General features: G+C 41.6%; 1 protein-coding gene across 6 annotated transcripts in view; it reads right to left on the bottom strand.

The window, feature by feature from the left end:
• Positions 1–3,259: 3,259 nt before the first annotated feature.
• TMTC4 (transmembrane O-mannosyltransferase targeting cadherins 4) overlaps positions 3,260–19,413 on the bottom strand; it is a 60,883-nt gene continuing 44,729 nt past the window's right edge. For 4 of the 6 annotated variants that reach the window (XM_080659331.1, XM_080659332.1, XM_080659330.1 and 1 more), the window contains exons 15-18: positions 12,847–12,961; positions 11,695–11,807; positions 6,298–6,367; positions 3,260–4,501 (exon numbers count right to left, since the gene is read on the bottom strand). In XM_080659331.1, coding sequence (XP_080515457.1) covers positions 4,353–4,501; positions 6,298–6,367; positions 11,695–11,807; positions 12,847–12,961 — 447 coding nt within the window. In that variant the 3' untranslated portion in view covers positions 3,260–4,352. The remainder of the gene's footprint in view (positions 4,502–6,297; positions 6,368–11,694; positions 11,808–12,846; positions 12,962–19,413) is intronic. The other 2 variants (XM_080659335.1, XM_080659334.1) reach the window with 1 other exon arrangement.

The raw sequence follows: 19,413 nt of genomic DNA, 5'->3' as shown, positions 1-19,413 counted from the left end.
TCAGCATTGCTCTGGGGCCCGAGTCTCCTCAGCGTCTCTCTTGTCTGTTGGGCAAAGCAATTTAGCAAACACCTTGGTTACCTGAGTTTCCCTTATGGTGTTTCTTTCCCAGCAGGAACTTTATCACAGCTTTATTGCAAACGAGATTTCTCTGTGCTGTCACACATGTTCCTTTATTTAGAAAGAAAATTTATTTCAAATAATGCAGAAATTTGCAAAGGAGAAGTCTCTCTCCGCTCCAGTTCTGTTCCTCTCGAAAAGCCCATGTAAATATAAACTGCGATTCCTATAAGTTTAAAGAAGAACACATGAAGACCTATAATATTTGTTAGCATCCCCTGGGCTCCTGTCTCCACCATTCTTTCCTTGTCTGCTTCATTGCAACCAGACTGTCCCACACGGGACCTTTGCTCCTTCTGCTTTGAACTAGATCAGCTCTGATCAGCGTTTTGTGAGGAACATCATCCTGAAAGAGGCCATCACCAAATTAATATCTTCTTGATACAATTTAGAGCTGAGAGAGACCATTTAAGACAAGACTGTGAGGGGCTTTAAAATGAGACTGTAATAATCAACATATTTGGTATTTATGAATGAATCAAGTAATATTAAATGTCTCACTTTACTGAAAATCAGGGTTACTCAACTCTTGTCTCAGCAGAACTCTTTGTTTTCCCTGGATGCCTAGCGAAGTTTTTACATCAATATGAGGTCAAAAGAAGAAAGCAAAGGCAGCTGAACCAATATCTGTTCTTAGGAAGCAGATATTGACCAAGAACATTTGAGATGATTCTCTGTTTCATTGCCTCCGGGAAAAAACCAGATTTACAAACTGAGGGAGAATTTTCAACACAGAAGGAAAGAAATGTCCTGACGACCTGCGACACTTGGCAGGTAGTAGCAAATGGAAACGACGTGAATGAGCAACTTCCTGAGAAGTCCCCTGGAGAAGGGCCTGTTAACAAGCTTAGTCCCAGAAGCCTACACCAGCATGCGTCACCGGGGTATACAAGAAGGCTGAGGTAACCTAAACTGTGAGCTCCCCAAGGGCAGGAATCCCGTTTTATTATTTTTTTATATAGTTTTTATTGATTTCAGAAAGGGAGAGGGAGAGATAGGAACATCAATGATGAGAGAGAACCACTGATTGGCTGGCTGCCTCCTGCATGCCCCCACTGGGGATCAAGCCTGCAACCCAGGCATGTGCTCTGACCGGGAACTGAACCATCATCTCCTGGTTCGTAGGTCAATGCTCAATCACTGAGCCATTCCCGGCTGGGCAGCCCATCTGTTTCATTTTCAATTGTATCCACAGCAGCTAGCGCACTGCTAGCACACAGTCAGTGCTCAAGAAAGTATTTTGAAAAAAGTAGTAACATGAGAGTAGCTTGAGAGATCCCTGTAATGGAACTGTTCTGTATCTTCACTATGGTGACCACACAAATCTATACGTGTGATAAAAACCGCACAGAGCAAATCATACAAATGAGTTCATGTAAGACGGGTGACATCTGAATGAGGCTGGTGGGTGCATCAATGTCAATATCCTGGCTGTGGTAATGTACTCCAATCATGCAAGATGTTACCATGGGGGAAACTGGGTGCAGGGCATATGAGATCTCTTTATTATTTCTTACAACTGCATGTGAATCTATAATTATCTCCAAATAAAAATGACAGAAGAGGAGAAACAGTCTCAGATTGCTGATATTAATCTAAAATCTAGTAGGATGGAGGTTAAGATGGACTATGGCTTTGAAAAGCTGTACTCTGTTTAAGAGAGGCCACCGAGGGAGGAGGCACACTAATCAAAGAGACAGACACTTGTGTGGACATTCAGGGGTGGAGCTCACCCGAGGGGGAGAAAAAGAGGAATGAGGACTGTGGAATTACTGCCGCAGTTCAGTACTGTCTACTTGGTCAGGCAGGGGAATGAATAATGGGTCTCAAGATGCAAAATACATTAAGAAATAAATGTAAGACTGCATTAAAACAGGGAAGAGTTGTAGCAGTAACACGTTAAACAAACTAAAAACAACCCCAGATCGCCATCTGGGTTTCATGATGCTCACTATCAGGGAGGCGAAAGATGACGATTAGGAATCTCAGATTTCCCCAACTGGCAACTCCCCCCATGTCTGTTTTTTAAAACATATTTTTATTATTTTTATTGATTTCAGAGAGGAAGGGAGAGAGAGATAGAAACATCAACGATGAGAGAGAATCATTGATTGGCTGCTTCCTGCACGCTGCACCCCCTTCCCCCCCCACGGCCCCCCCCCCCCCATAGCACCCACAACCAAAGCACGTGCCCCGACGGGGAATCGAATCTTGACCTCCTGGTTCATAGGTCGAAGCTCAACCTCTAAGCCATGCCAGCCCAGGCCCCCATGTTTGTTCTGATATTCCCTTACCCAACCTCGATGATGATTAGCAATAAAAACATTACAATTTAAGATGCCAAATAAGAGGGGGACTGGGATACAGTTTTCCACTTCCGTTTCCTTAGGAAGGAAACCAAGGAATGAAGAGGGTGCTGCTTTAAAGTTAAAAAAGAAGGAAGGAAAAGGAGAGGCAGCATGATGCGCTTCCACAATCTGCAGAGTTAAAGACTTCCTGAAATATCGATCAGACTCATGACTGTTTTCTCTGGAAAGAAGACAGACAGCTGCAGTGCAATCCCAGGAGACAGTGGGGAAAGTGAAGGGGGTTTGTTCCGTAGGCTGGAGTCCCAGATTTGCACGTCTTGATTTGACACTAAAGTTTTAGTATCAGAGGGGGAAAAAAGAATCCTAGAGGGGCTTTTACAAGAAATATTTTTTTCTTTACCCTCAAAAGAGAAGTACTATTTTAAAGAAATTTGCTTAAAAAAAAATCAACAAGCATATAGTCTATCTGTTATCTGCCAAGTTAAGCACTATAAGAACCTAAATAAGAATAAGACAGCTCCTGCCCCTAACGGATCTATAAATTGTTACTGCTATTTTGGGACCATTTAAGAACTGTTTGAAACACAGCATCTTCTTTTCTGATGTATGTCAATCACCAGCACTTTGTTTTCTGATGTAACTGAACCAATTAAGTTACAATTACTGATATACAAATCTAAATAGATCTGCACCCCCAAAAGAATGTAGAGAATCAAATTCATCTCAATGTGGGATCTATTCACCCAGTCCTCTGAACCTGGGTAAAAAAAAAATGCGATTCTGTTAAATGGTCCCTAAAGCCAAATAGAAGCCACATACGAGACAGGATTTGTGCAATAATTTTACTGCATAAGAAATCAGAGATTGCATAAGTCATTAGGTCAACAACATATATAGAAGAATGAAACAAAACAAACATGATTATTCTGAGCAAGTAAAATAGAAAAATAATCCAATTCTTAAAAATACCACAAACTCCCCAAATGTGGCTTCCTTTGAGAGAAAATACACATCTTGCGTTTTCTGAATATAGTGATGACTGGGATTCCCTTAAGCCAGATGGTAAACTGCTTTACAGCTAAAAACATTAAAAAAGCAACTTACATAGATGTGTAGCCCTCTTAATACTGCATATAACACATAAAGACACCAGGCTGCCTGCTTTTGCCTATAGCATAACTTGGATTTTCTATTAATAGTAACAATTCATGTAGAATGCTACACAATTTCCTGTGTTATGAAACTACAGGAGTTGGAGAATCCAAAAAATATTGCAGGAGTGAACTTCTTCCTATGAAGGAAAAAGTATATAAATGTACTAGATGTTAACATTTCCATTCTTCACTCAACTATTTGCCCTGTTCAAAACATAAAAGTACACATAAATATATTTCCTTACACATGAAGTTCATACTATATTATTTAAAAAAAAGATTTGGAAACCCAAAAATCTTATTTTACCCTTTGCTGTCATTAAATAAAATGCCTAATATACAGACACATTTGATATTTATATAAATTGTAGGAATCAGCTTTTCATTTCCTGTTCACAGCCGATGTTTAATAAGTGCTAGTCTACACAACACGGTTCACATCCCAAAGGCAGGGTTAATTCTAATGTAAGTTGCTCGAGATAATATTTTTCTCTTTTTCTTTTTAATTAAAAAAAGACTTCATTCTGGAAATTTTGGGCTTTATATTTGAGTGGTCTGAAAAAATACAACTTCAATGCAAAACCCACATCACATACGTATTCAAGAGTATACTGCTGGTGCTGTCATCTTTTTGCATGTCTTTGTTTTCATAGGGGAAAAAAAACAGAATAAGAAGAACACGTAAGATTTTTAAATGTTTAAATGTAACCACATAATATTAGTGATATGCCTCATGCATACAAACACACACCAAATGGAAGAAAAAGGATCAGACATCTTTCTTTTGCATTTGTTCCAGCTTTCGTCGTAGGAGACCGTAATTTTCTTTAGTTCCTGGTGCTGCGGGGTCAAGCTGCAGAGAGATTTCATAGTGTTTTTTGGCCAAGTCTAGATGCCCCCAACGATGATAGAGCACAGCTGAAATAGCAAGAGATGCGTTTCATTGGGAACGCTCTGAATAACTCGCAGTGTTCCCAACCACTTCTACAAAGAAATATTGAAGAGCCTCTGAAACTGTTTTCAAAAATCAGTGTTTAAAATAATATTGCTTGTACCACAAACTTTATTTATTGTAATCACACTCCCCCGTGATTGTCTGTTGAAACACCCCCAGTCAGTCCTGGGGGTCTTCGTATCACTAGGCATGAGCGTCTCCCTAAAGCAACATTATTACATAAAAAGTAAAAGGAAGAGTGCATTAAATTTCTCAATCCTGCCATGAAATTTCCAGGAAGCCAGGCTGAATAGCTAGGGCGTGGCTCCCTCATTGCTCAGAGCCCTATTTCCCTATTTACTTTACATAAAGATCCCCCCCCCCCCCCCCCCCCCCGCAAATAATAGCTTGTTTGTTGCCAGTTGAAAATAAGGGCACTCACATCAAGGTCTGACCCTAGAGTGACAGTTAATGTAAATCTAATTATCAGAATGGCAAGCTTCTGAAGATTATAATGATTTTGTAGGTAAAACCAACTTGCTAGCCGGGTGGAAGAGCAACTCTGCATGGGTCATGACTACAGAGTCTGTAGGGAACAGATTTGGTGAAAAAAATAGTCACATGATTGAGCATTCTAAATATCAACCTACTGTGCTCTGAAAATCTTAGTTATTGAGATGTATAATGGAAGAAAGGCATTCTAGGGAACAAATCTTTGCAAATGCATTTCTAGCTAAGGCAAAGGAGAACATAACAAAGTGGAGGACAGGCTAGAATGGAAGGTCCACTATGCAAGACGGGAAAAGGCTGTAAGTCAGACAGCAAAATTCCACAGCACATCTGTTTAACATTCCTAAAATCCTTCGCATAAAGAAAGAAAATCCGAGTTTTATCATCAGAGTGAATGATTTTGGGGGCTGCTCTGGTCACATAATTAAGATCTGTAAATATGACTATTATTTATCTCCCATCCTATATAATAAAAGAGTAATATGCAAATTGACCGTCACTCCAACACACAAGATGGCTGGCCCCATGTGGACACAAGATGGCTGCCACAAGATGGCCGCCACAAGATGGCCAGCAGGGGAGGGCAGTTGGGAAGGACCAGGCCTGCAGGGGAGGGCAGTTAGGTGTGACAAGGCCAGCAGGGGAGGGCAGTTGGGAAGGACCAGGCCTGCAGGGGAGGGCTGTTGGTGTGGACCAGGCCTGCAGGGGAGGGCAGTTGGGGGTGACCAGGCCTGCAGGGGAGGGCAGTTGGGGGGGACCCAGGACTGCAAGGGAGGGCAGTTGGGGGCGACCAAGCTGGTAAGAAAGGGCAGTTAGGGGTTACCAGGCTAGCAGGGAAGGGCAGTTGGGGGCAACCAGGCCTGCAGGGGAGGGCAGTTAGGGGCAATCGGGCTGGCAGTGGAGCAGTTAGGTTACTATCAGGCTGGCAGGGGAGTGGTTAAGGGGTGATCAGGCAGGCAGGCAAGCGGTTGGGAGCCAGCAGTCCTGGATTGTGAGAGGGCAGTCGGACATCCCTCAAGGGGTCCCAGATTGGAGAGGGTGCAGGCTGGGCTGAGGGACACACACCCCCCCGTGCATGAATTTTGTGCACCGGGCCTCTAGTTTTAGTATAATGATTTCTTTAACAAAAACAAAAAAAAACACACATTTTGAAAGGATGATACAGGCTAGGTTTGAAAAAACTCTTCCAATATCAGTTTTACAGAAATATACCCATTTCATCAAAATTACATAGACTTTCCATATGATTCAAATTGAAAAATTTCCTTACCCAAATTGCCATGGTAACTTGCGGTATTTGGATGAGCTTTAATTGCTTTGAGGAATAACGCTTCAGATTCCTAAAAAATGAAATACATGAAAAGGTAATGCACACAATACCAAACCAGGGCATAGCTTTATTGCCTGTGGTTTTCGAACCCTTAATGTGCTGTTTCGGTACCACCTCATCCTTCCTCCAGGGACACTGGGAAACCCAGCACAGCCACACCCTGTTGAGAAGAGGCTTGGAAGGACAATCGGGGAAGCGTGTGACAGGGCAAAGGTGACAGAGTCATAGTTAGTGGAGTGGGAGCAATGGAAAGCGACGGTGGCTGAAGAGAGGAAATGAATATGCTAATGAGCTCTGCCACCTGTCTTAATGAAGTGGCAGGAATTCTGTGCTTCAGGCAAGTAGCTCAGCTCAGGGTGCAGTGGAGGGCAAGCGAAGGTCAAAAGACTGAAAAGGGCTGGACTGTTGAGGATACCTATGAAAGTGTCATTTTCTTCTCTTTTTTTGAAAGTGTCATTTTCAGTCAGCATCAAGGAACTCATTTCCAGGGTACTCAAGGTAGGAGTTGGGGCTCTTTTAATGTCCCCCAACAGCCCACAACCTAGAAGCAGCCCCTTCAGCTGGAAAAAATGAGCAGAGAGAATGAGGAGAGGCAGCCGCCTGTCACCTAAGCCATCGCAGTATTGTACATGACCATGACCAAACGCCCCTGATGTGCGTGAACTGATTTTCCTATAGATTTGCATTTCCCTCATGTAGAACCCACTTCCAGTGGGGTCATAAGGATCACGGCTAAGTGTTTGCTTCCCTGATCTTTACTGGCCATGGCTGGCTGGCTGGTCCCTTTCTACCCAAATGTGGAGAAATAAAGACGCCTGATGGTTCTCACTGACACCTGCTGGGGACAGCTATTCCTGCCACCTACCTCCTGTTCCCAAAGGGCCCAGTGCGCTCTCGTCAGTTTGGGGACAGGTCTGCTCCTTCCATCTGTGCCCTGGGCGGGTTTTCCCAGGTGGGCTTCCCACTGCAGGTCCTAGCACTTTAAAAAGTGTAAGAAGTCTAGTTTCCTTGTTCCATGATGGCCTGTGGCACTCCTGAGGAACAGGCTGGGAAGCTGGGCAAACATCTCTGAAACCACCACCTTTTCGACAGAAGTGGCAGAAGAACGTGTGTATTTTAAAATTTTTTTTTAAATATATTTTATTGATATTTTACAGAGAGGAAGGGAGAGGGATAGAGAGCTAGAAACATCGATGAGAGAGAAACATCGATCAGCTGCCTCCTGCACACCCCCCACTGGGGATGTGCCCGCAACCAAGGTACATGCCCCTGACCGGAATCGAACCCGGGACCCTTCAGTCCGCAGACCGATGCTCTATCCACTGAGCCAAACCGGTTTCGGCTGAACGTGTGTATTTTAGAAATGTCGTCCAAGGGGGACGGATAAAGACTCAAAATAACAGCACACGGGATGTCAGCAAACATCACTCTCAGAGCTCAGCTCAGAGACAGTGCCCACATTCCAAGTTTTAGAAGCTGCAACTCCTTCAAGGAAGCCTAAGATTTTCCTGCTCTCTTAGGAACACCGGGGGAAAAAATAAAATGAATTGTATAGATTTGTAGTAGTTTCTAAGTAGCAGTGCTGTTTCTGATGATTTTCAAATATTTCCATTTAAAACCTAAAATTTGAGAAATAGGAAAGCCAGGGAATCTATGTTTACTTTAAAACCCTCCGCGATATGCCAAATGTGCTAACTAGAGAAAGCTGACAGAGACAAAAATCAAGTCAGGAGTTGGAGGATGCTAGATTCATTGCCTGATTAATTTCTCAAATGCCCATCAGTGTGGACATCATTGAAGATGGCGTGGAGCCGAAGTCAGGTCTGGGAATGTTCAGGGTGCTGTGCACAGGGAGGGTCTCAGGGCTTACGCCCCATTAGGGGCTGCTGCTCTTGGCTAGGCAGGGCCTGAACCCCGAGGGATGATGAGGAAGCTGGGTGGGAAGGAATGGGAAAATAGGAAAACGAGCGAGGTGATAGGGGAGGAAAAAATGAGGCTGGGAGATAGGAAAATGATAGCACGTTGACAAAAGAGGTGTCGGGAGGAAGAGCAGGTTTGGGGGACACGGTGAGTGTGGGCTAGACACCCTCCCTTTCAGATAGCACTGGGGCAACCTTAAAAGGAGGCTTCATCGGCCCCTGGGACTGTATGTGGGCCCTGGGAGGCAGGGCTGGGCCGGAGGCCTGTTTCAATTACAAACGTCTGTGGGCATTCAAAGCCCAGGAAATGCTCATCTTTTAGATCAGGCCTTTTAATGCCCTGTTCCGGAAAGCAATGAACTGTTTATAAACTGATCTTCTGTGGAAGTGTGTGGATGCTTAGAGACCCAGGTAACATGCTGATTTATGCCAAGGAATAAATACATAAACTCACATTATAAACCAGGGATATTTTTTCATCCACAGAAAGGGAAAAGAATATTATTTTCTGAAGTGCATTAGACAAGATGTACTTAACAAAGGTTTAGGGCAACATGTGAGACAGAGAAAGGCCTTACGAAGGAATAAGCGAGGGTCTTGATGTCTAGGTGGAGTGGACAGGGCAGTCAGAGGACAGTTCAGCCACAATGGCTGGCAGGGCAGCACCCTTACACCACGGACAGAGTTTCACAAGGGACATCGGAGCCTGCTCCAACCAGGGCCTAATGAAGGCAGTCCAGAGTTAAGATGAAACCACACATCACAGAGGAAGTGAGCAGTTCCCTCTAATTTGCCTTCCTTTCTTCCCATTCATCCCACACAAACGTCTCTGTCTGGTGGTGATTTGGGGGCCACAGCCTCAACGTCTGCTATTCTCCCTTTGAAGCTAAAAGAAGGCAAACCTCAGGATCAGAGCCCTGGCCAGCAATAGTACCTACCTGAGATTTAGAAAAATTATTTTATTTTCAGTTACCTTATATTTATAGCAATACTATGTTTCCACTTTAATACATTTATCTGTGTTAAAAATTTAAATAAAGATAATTAAGTAAATAATAAAAAAAAAGTAATATGTAGATGTGGCCAAAGAAATTCATGAAGATGTGGCATAAATGTCTGGAATTGGGGAAACTGCTCTGTAAACATAATCTGTGGAACAGGCAATATAGAAAGAGGAATTAGATCGAGAGACAATATTTTAAGCACTAAAACATTATTCTTATATTTTTGCTGTACCACATTAGCCATAAATTGGAAATTAAATGGCAATAAGTAATATAAAATCTAATTGGCTTTAATGATCCTTAGAATTTCATTTAATAATCATTGAACTAAAATTATTGTATATACTAGTTTATATATATATATATATATATTTACATATATATATATATATATATATATATATATATATACACACACATACATACCATTCAATAGTTATAAATTACCTTCTTGTGCATTTTTTCCTATCACCATTTCTGTTGTACAGATGAGTAAACGAAGTATTGGTTAAGTGACTGCTGTTAGATAAAAAGGGCTGCTCGCATAAACAGATGTCCTGTAATCACAGGGGTATAATAACGAGAACACTCACTCTGCACATCGAAGTCTCAACAGAGATTCTGGAAGCTTAAATGTTTCAGAGCCAAATGTGAGACGCATTCAGCCATTTCACAATGACTACTGGGGCACTTAATAAACGCCCATTAACACACTGGGCAGCAATGGAGATGGAAAAATAGGACTGACCTCAAAAAGGCTCCAGGCTCACTAAAGAGATTCATCAAAAGTTCATGAGAATCTAAAACAGCAAAAGCTTAGGTGGAAAGGGAGTTGCACGAGCAGCCGACATCTGTCCTGGTGGGGACCATGCCGAGCAGCAGACATCTGTCCTGGTGGGGACCATGCTGAGCTGGAGGCCAGGCTCAGTGTACCCCGCGAGCCCCACCTCGGCCTCCATCCAGAGTTGCCCACCTGGGGCTCTGCAGGAACAGGTTGCAATGGCTGACCAATAGCAACAGGTGTCATTTCTGTGGGAGAAAACCCTACACAGTGGTTTAAAATTCCAAATCTTGAATTTAAAAAATGTATGAAGCCAGGGCGTGGTGGCTGACGCACGGCTCATACTGTACCACCGCATCCCTCGTTTGGGCAGCTCCTGAAGAGTTCATAGGAAGCCCCTTAGTTCAGATTTCATCTTCTGTTTCCTCACCTCAGCTGAATCTTGAAGACTCGCTGTAGGTGGTCCCTGGACACCCCCAAGATGCCCCAGGCTGACACAGATGGCTGGAAAGGTCATTAGAAGGGAAACACACACACCTCACCTCCTTTCTGCACCCCCACCCCTACACAAATAGATCCATAAAAAATAAAACTTAACCCTTCAAAAAGTCATCTCTGGAGTAAAATCTAGAAATGCTAAAATGTATACTGAAGCTATTAAACAACCTGACATTAAAAAATGAGATAAATGCAAGAAATATGTTACTATTGTTACAGGAAATTATACTGGCAATGATACCTAATGAGCAGAACAGGAGAGGTAAATAACAGGACAAGTATGAATTAATCACCACCTTTATGCCTAGTGCGATTAAAATCAGATGTGGCCCATAATTTTAAAAGGAAAAATTTCCCTCATGAATGGACTAAAGCACTGCTTCTAAAAGTGTTTTCTGTAATATCTGTGTTAGATACCGAGGATGCCGGTTAACAATGCATATCCCCTGACCTTATGCAACCAACAACGTATTGGGGAGGACGGTGGACATCTGTATTCTAACACTCTCCCTTGGTGATTCTGGTAGAATTAAAGCTTGAGATCACCAGTATTAGCAACACTGAATCCTCTTCAACACACCTTTTCGGATTCACAGTCTACTCCTGGCCAACCCAGTTAGATAGAGCCCCGATAAATTACCTTGGGTTTTTCATTGGTCAGGAATTTCTAGGGCCTTGCAGATTACCTATAACTTAACTCTCGATGAGGAAACACTTGGAAGCAGCAAGAAGCAGTCCTGCATTCTCTCTCCATGGGCTGTTATTTCCTTTAGTGTGGAAGATGTCACCCACGTCTAAACCCAGAGCTCCAGCCCCACTGCAAGGGGCTGACTCACAGCTTGTCGCCAGGGCAGGGCTGGGGCATCTGCTAAGATGCACCTCTTCTCGGGCTTCTCCTCCCCGCCCACATTTGAGCAATGGTAGTGAATTCTGATGACAAAGAACACAGAGTTTGACCCTGCAAATCCTTTTTTTGGGTAACTTCTCTAGGAAGCAAATTGACCAAGCCACACTGGTGTACTGCTACCCCTGTTTTGGTCTAATTCCAAATTTAACTGGGCCCAAGTAACATTTATGGTTTCTGTCAGAGGCTGGCATTAATTGCAAGAAATCACGGCCTGCAGTTTACACACACCTTGTATTTCTGGGACTTTCCCAGTACGTTTGCCAACGAGAACATCAGAGAGTGATCATTAGGTATTAATTCCAGCGCCTCTCTTCCAACTGCTTCAGCTTGGGCTAAATTACCTACGAGTAAAAAAGGAAAAACATGTACTAGTATTTTGGTTTCTCTCTAACAGGGTTTATTTACATTAGACACAATGGTTATGAATAAACTACTTAACAAAATCAATGTAAATGTGTAATACACACACACACACACACACACACACACACACACACGATCCTATCAAGTGCAAAGCCAATGCAGCCCAGTGCCTTTCTGACGTAATACAGAAATAGCTTTTGATTCAATTTTGTATGAAACCTAATTTTAATTTTCTCCCAGATACCAATTATACCCAAATCAGAGAAAACAAGTCTGCGGAATAAGAACATCACAGGAACACTTTAATAACGGGATATGTATCATACTGAAGGACATGTTCTATGCCTTCATTAGAAACAAGTGAGTATCTCTTATCCACACTGATTAGATGGCCTACTCACTGGCTTCAGAGTCTGCCAAATGAAAACTACCATTTCTTATGAGATGCTTGAATTTTTAAAACTAGAGGAGTAGAGTGTCTCCTAGTGGATCAAGTCTGCCAAGGGCTAAGGAACTAGACCATCAAGGCTGTTATTAGCATTATACATAAAATAAGAATCTCCGCGTGTGGGTTTGAGGGCATCTGCTTTGAGAACAGTCCACGAGCTTTAGAGCATGGACCTAGCACCGCCCACTGCACAAGCCCAGAAGCATTGCCGCTCACTTTGGTTACCTCCAGCATCCTAGCTGCTGGGCGCTGCTAGAGAACAGGCTTCAGAGAAATGAGAGGTTAGCACACATTTCCCTTCATGACTCAAACACCAATTTTAAGCCAAGTACCATTTCCCCAGACATTTATATTCTAATATATCAAAGGAAACTCCATTTTCTAAAAGAATAGAAAATGGAGTTTTCTATTGTTATAATGCAAAATATCAAATCCCATCATAATTTTTAAAAACAACAACTCTAGCACACACTAGGAAAACCCTCCCCAATAATCTACATTTCCTAATTACTCAGTGGCACTGCCCCAGGAAATGATTCCCCTGATTTATGTAATTCACCTTTCTGTACCTGTGTTATCAAGGAGTATGATCATGTTGTTCCAAGCCAGGCTGTGCTCTGGCTTCAGCACAGTGGCATTTCTCCATGCATTCAACGCATCCACGTGACGATTTAGATCTGCATACTGAAAATAAAGCATGGACGGGAAAAATCAACTTTCCAATATTTTTATTCATCTACGACAGTGGTTGGCAAACTGCGGCTCGCCGCTCTGCTGACTAATGAGTTTGCTGACCACTGTTCTAAGACATAACTGGAACCAAACCCCAAATCAAATAAAATCTAACCTGGATTGATTGAGTTCCTAATTTTCCATATCAATTTACTTAATACTCAAACAATCCCAATGAAGTAGATATCTATCTCCATTTTACATATGAAGCAACTGAGGCACAGAGTAATTAAGTAACATATCCAAAGTTATACATCTAGAAATAGTAGGGCCGGGTTAGAACCAAGTGGTCTAGTTCCCAAGCCTACAACATTTTTTTTTAAAAAATATTTTTTATTGATTTTTTACAGAGAGGAAGGGAGAGGGATAGAGAGTTAGAAACATCAATGAGAGAGAAACATCGATCAGCTGCCTCCTGCATGCCCCCTACTGGGGATGTGCCCGCAACCAAGGTACATGCCCTTGACCGGAATCGAACCTGGGACCCTTCAGTCCGCAGGCCAATGCTCTATCCACTGAACCAAACCGGTTAGGGCAAGCCTACAACATCTTACCTGAAACCCATAACTTAGTGACTCCGGGTGTCAAATCACATTTCAGGCTAGTGATGAGAGAGAAGTTAAAAACTTAATCATTAGTCCTTTTCTAGGAAGACTTCACATAATCCATCTTTCTAAGTTTTCAGTTAAGGGTAAACAAAATATTTAATGTGATTACAAGCTAAATGTGTCAACTTCACCGTGTGCCTCTTCTTGCCTACATCTAAGCTTCATAAAAAACTATGAGTAGCCAAAACCGGTTTGGCTCAGTGGATAGAGCGTCAGCCTGCGGACTGAAAGGTCCCAGGTTCGATTCCGGTCAAGGGCATGTAACTTGGTTGCGGGCACATCCCCAGTAGGAGGTGTGCAAGAGGCAGCTGATCGATGTTTCTCTCTCATCGATGTTTCTGACTATCTATCCCTCTTCCTTCCTCTCTGTAAAAAATCAATAAAATATATTAAAAAAAAAAAAAAAAAAAAAAAAAAAAAAAAAAAACTATGAGTAGATCAGACTTGTAAACTCCCTGGAAACGTCGCAAGAGGAGCTGTAGAACCCCTGGGCATGTGAAGCCTGCTAGCCTCCTTTAGAAAGGGGAGGATTATCTATTGCTTTCTTTTGACAGGCAATGCTGTCTAACACTGGTAACAGAAGACAAAATGGCTGGCTCTCAATTTGCATAGTTACCAAGAGTGCGCCAAGGGAGAAAGTGATGGATTTTTTAGCTGGTGACCCTCTTGCCCTCTTTAACTCAGTTCAAATGCACATCTCATCTGAATGAACTTGGTTCCTTTAACTCTGCAAAGAGTACAAATGATAACAATTTATCAGAGTTTAAGGCTATTTTCTTACTGACTGTCAGGTCTGTCTTTTCCTTAGGAAACAGAAACATTCTGCCTTGCCCTGTGACCCACACTGCAAATAGGTGGCACATTATGCAAAAAAGATATAATAAATTATGAAAATATTTACAAATACCCATTTGCTTAAGATGTCAAAATTTCCCACGAGGCTTGGAAACTCAAGTTTCTGAATCTTACCCCTTAAATGAGGAAATGATATGAAAAGTTCAAAACCTTAAAATAATTTAGACTACTAATTATACCAACATTTAATTGTCTCTCTATATTTGATGTTCCCATTGATTTCTCGGTCAGTTCTCTCCAGCAAATGACATGCATTTGAGTAGACAAAATCTGTGGTGACATTCTTTCTAACAACCCCAGGAAAACCAGCATAACTTCATTTAAGCAATAATACAATTCCTCACATATTTTGCTATTTATTACTATTATTATTATTACTATTTATTAAAGAATAACAACAGACTGAAATTTACTTTTATTTCGTGTTGACGTTCATCCTTCTTATAGCTTCTAAACAAAGTGAACAAGCGCTTTAAGGAAAGCAGAGACAAATGGTAATTTAGCAAGAACTATGCATCCAGAAAGTGGATATGTAATGCACATGTTATATATCTATTTCAGGGGTCCTCAAACTACAGCCCGCGGGCCAGATGTGGCCCGCCGGGTGCTGCTGCCTGTCCTGCTTAGCAGCCGACTCGTCCGGGCCCGCAGTGCGCATAGGAATTTGTTCAGTTTTTTTTTTTTAAACTATAGTCTGGCCCTCCAACAGTCTGAGGGACAGTGAACTGGCCCCCTGTTTAAAAAGTTTGAGGACCCCTGTTTAGATCTATGCCTGTCCTTCTATACACTCCATACTACATTTCCCAGGGTCCTTTGCTCCTTGGCTCCTTGTTAAGATTATGCCAATAGGAGTCAGAGGTGACTATCAGCTGGTAGGAAGAGGGGAGTAGCGCTTTCCCTCTGCTCTCACTCCTTTCTATTTCTTGGCAGCATCTCTGAAGTGCCTATGTCCCTTCCTCCATAGTGCCACGGCAGGAAGCAGTGGTTCTGCCTTAACGACCTCAGCTCTTGAGGCTGTGGTAGCTCCGGAGATGGTGGCCGCTTCTCTGAGCTCTTACCTTTTGGTGGCACCACTTCCTCCCGTTTGTTTCCCTTGACTCTCTGAGTTAATAGCACCTTCCCATTTTTGTTCTTCTGGCCTTTTAACAATTGTCTAACTGATTCCCTATATTAAATCTTCCCTATTTAAATACTTGCAATGGTTTCTATTTTCCTGAATGGATCCTGCCGGTTGCAATTAGTCCCTGCATAATGACGTGTCTCTAGTAAATATCCCCAGTCACTATTGTTATAGTTCTCTATTATCAGTAATATGTCCCAAATAATCCAGCTCTTGCCAATTCCTGCTTCACAGGAGAACAGCATTGTATTCTTTTCTTATCTGGATCCAGAAATCAAAATACATTTCTGTCCCGTAACTAAACAGTGACTAAAGAGGATTTTTAAAATATTTATTTAAATTGATTGGGGTGACATTGGTCAACATGAACATATAGGTTTCAGGTGTGGGTTTCTATGTTACAAGATCTGTATATTGCAGCTTGAGCTCACCACCCCAAGTCAAATCTTCTCCTCTCACCAGCCCCTTTTCTATGGCAATCACCACACTGCTGTTTGTGTTCACGAGTTTCACTTTTACATCCCACATATGAGTGAAATTACTCAGTTCTTAGCTTTTTCTGACTTACGTCACTTAGCATAATGTTCTCAAGGTCCATCCCTGTTGTTGCAAATGGTGCTATTTCATCCTTTCTTATGGCTGAGTAGTATTCCATTGTATATATTTACCACATCTTCTTTATCCAGTCCTCTATTACAGGACACTTTGGTTGTTTCCATTTCTTGGCCACCATGAATAATGTTGCAATGAACACAGGGGTATATATATCTTTGTGAATACATGATTTTGAGTGTTTTGGGTATATACCCAGCAAAGGAATTACTGGGTTGTATGATAGCTCTATTCTTAATTTTTTGAGGAATCGCCAGACTGCTTGTACCAATCTACATTCCCACCAGCAGTGAATGAAGGTTCCTTTTTTCCCCACAACCTCTCCAACACTGTTATTGCTTGTCTTGTTGATAATGGCCGCTCTAACAGGTGTGAGGTGGTATCTCATTGTAGTTTTGATTTGCATTTCCCTAATTGCCAGTGAGGATGAACATCTTTTCATATATCTATTGGCTATTCGTGTGTCTTCTGGGAAAAGGCGTATTTCCAGGTCCTGTTCCCACTTTCTGATTGGGTTGTTTGTTCGCTTGGTATTGAGTTTTATGAGTTCTTTATGGAGATTAAACCTTAGCCGGAGCTACTGCTTGCAAATATCATCTTCCATCTGGTTGGCTGCCTTTTTGTTTTGTTGTTTCTTTTGCTGTGCAGAAGCTTTTTAGTTTGATATAGACCCATTCCTTTATTTTTGCCTTTACTTTAAGGAGGGTTTTTAAAAAAGAAACTTCTAAGTTATTTTGTTCATTTTATTTGTCAATATATAAATGTGTTGGCTGAGCTGTTAAAAGATTAAGCTCTTAATGCTTTTAAGCTGTCAAGCAGGCAAAGGCTGGATAATTAAACAACAATGGAGAGCAAAATCTTTAAATAAGCAAGAACAGTTGGCAGAAGGAAAGAGGAAGATCACTTCATGGCAGCATAATTAGTAAACAATATACTCAGAGAGCAATAAAGGTCTCAGTCTATTTAAAATTTTATTACTACTGATTTTCAGAGAGGGAGGAAGGGAGAGCAAGAGGGAAACATCAATGTGAGAGAGATACATTGATTGGTTGCCTCTTGGACATGCGTTGACTGGGGATCTAACCCACAACTTAGGTATGTGCCCTCAACTGGAATCAAACCTGCAACCTTCTGGTGTATGAGATGACGCTCCAACCAACTGAACCACACCAGCCAGGACAAGTATCAGCCTATTTAATAGAATACATGATCTTCTACACGAAAGTGGGAATGAATTCCAAGCACTGGAGCACATGATAAAAACCTAGGTTTTATATTCCAACTTCCTTTCTTGGGATATAATTCTTACAGAAGACACATTTAGCTTAAATCCTGTATTTTCCAAACCACGAGGAATTGCAGTGACAGGCAGCTACTAGGGGTAAGGAATAAGACTATTTCAGTATTCGGGCTTTAAACCTAGAAGGCTGTAGGTTTAGATCATTTGCATACAATGAAATGAAAAAAGAGCCGCCCCTCCCAGAAAAAAGAATGAAAAAGGAATTCATATGGAATCAAGTATGATATGTCATGCAAGTACTAGTTTAAAAGACACAGTAAATAGAGACAGTAACCCCTGCAGTAACCACCAATACAAGGATTCAGATAACTCCCGATTTGTGCCAGTCCCTCAGCTAGCCCTTATTCTCAATTAACTTTGCAAGGGTCCATCTGCTTTGTGTGTGATTGAATTTTTTGGTCTCTACTTACATGATTATGCTGAAGTTTTACTGTCTTTTTTTAAAAATATATTTTATTGATTTTTTACAGAGAGGAAGGGAGAGGGATAGAGAGTTAGAAACATCAATGAGAGAGAAACACCGATCAGCTGCCTCCTGCACACCTTCCACTGGGGATGTGCCTGCAATCAGGGTACATGCCCTTCACTGGAATCGAACCCGGGACCTTTCAGTCTGCAGGCTGACGCTCTGTCCACTGAGCCAAACCGGTTAGTGCTGAAGTTTTACTGTCTTTCAGCCCCTCTCCCCAGAGAGAACAACAGACATAGGAAAAGACGCTCAACAACACTACTCATCAGAGAAATGCAAATTAAAACCACAGTGAGGTATCACCTCACACCTGTCAAGAATGGCTATCATCAATAAATCAACAAACAACCAGTATGGGCGAGGATGTGGAGAAAAGAGGACCTTCATGTACTGTTGGTGCAGCCCCTGTGGAGAGCAGTATGGAGTTTCCTCAAAAATTTAAAAACGCAACTCTTTAGTGAGCCTGGAGCCTTTCTGAGGTCAGAGTCTTCAGTTGCGTTTTTAAATTTTTGCATTTTTAAAAAAGTAACTGGTGATCTCAGTTAAATGTTGGTATATATACTACTCAAGACCCAGCAATTCCACTTCTGGGAATATATCCCAAGAAACCAGAAGAAAGAATATATGAAAATAGGGGTTCATTGCAACATTATTTACAATAGCCAAGATTTGGAAGCAGTTCAAGTGCCCCTGTAGATGAATGGATAAAAATGCTGTGGCACATTTACACAATGGTATACTACTCAGCCATAAAAAAAAAAAAAGAAGGAAATCTTACCTTTTGTTACAGCATGGATGGACTTGGAGAGCATTATGCTAAGTGAAATAAGCCAGTCCAAGAAAGACAAATATCATATGATTTCATGTATATGTGGAATCCAATGAACAAAATAAACTAACAAACAAAATAGAAACAGATTCATAGATACTGAGACAGATAGCTGTCAGAGGGGAAGGGAGTTAGGGGGCTTGGTGAAAAAGGTGAAGGGATTAAGTAAAGAAAAAAAAAATCCCACAGACACAGGCAACAATATGGTGACTATCAGAGGGTGAGGGGGCTGTGGAGTAGGTAGAAGAGGGTAAAGAGGGAATAAATGGGATGGATGGAGACTTGATTTGGGATGGTGAACACACAATGTAATATATAGATGATGTATCATAGAACTGTACACCTGAAACTTACATAATTTTATTAATCAATATCACCCCAATAAATTCAATAAAAATAAAAAAATCAAAGAAATCACATTATAGTTTGTGTTTTTTTAAATCTTAGGATTTGTGATTTCAAAACAGAGAAACTAATGTTTATCAGGAAGTTACCTTATCCCTAGGAGTGCAAGGCACAAGGGACTTTAAAAATTCTAATTTATTCTTTGGTTTGACCTATTGCCTCTGTGCTCTCTTAAGCTTGGCTAATTCAAGTTGGATTGCTCTCTA

This window comes from Plecotus auritus, assembly GCF_963455305.1.
Source record: "Plecotus auritus genome assembly, chromosome: 3".
NCBI lineage: Eukaryota > Metazoa > Chordata > Mammalia > Chiroptera > Vespertilionidae > Plecotus > Plecotus auritus.
Note: the sequence above shows the minus strand (reverse complement) of the source record. Positions and strands in the feature narration are given on the sequence as shown.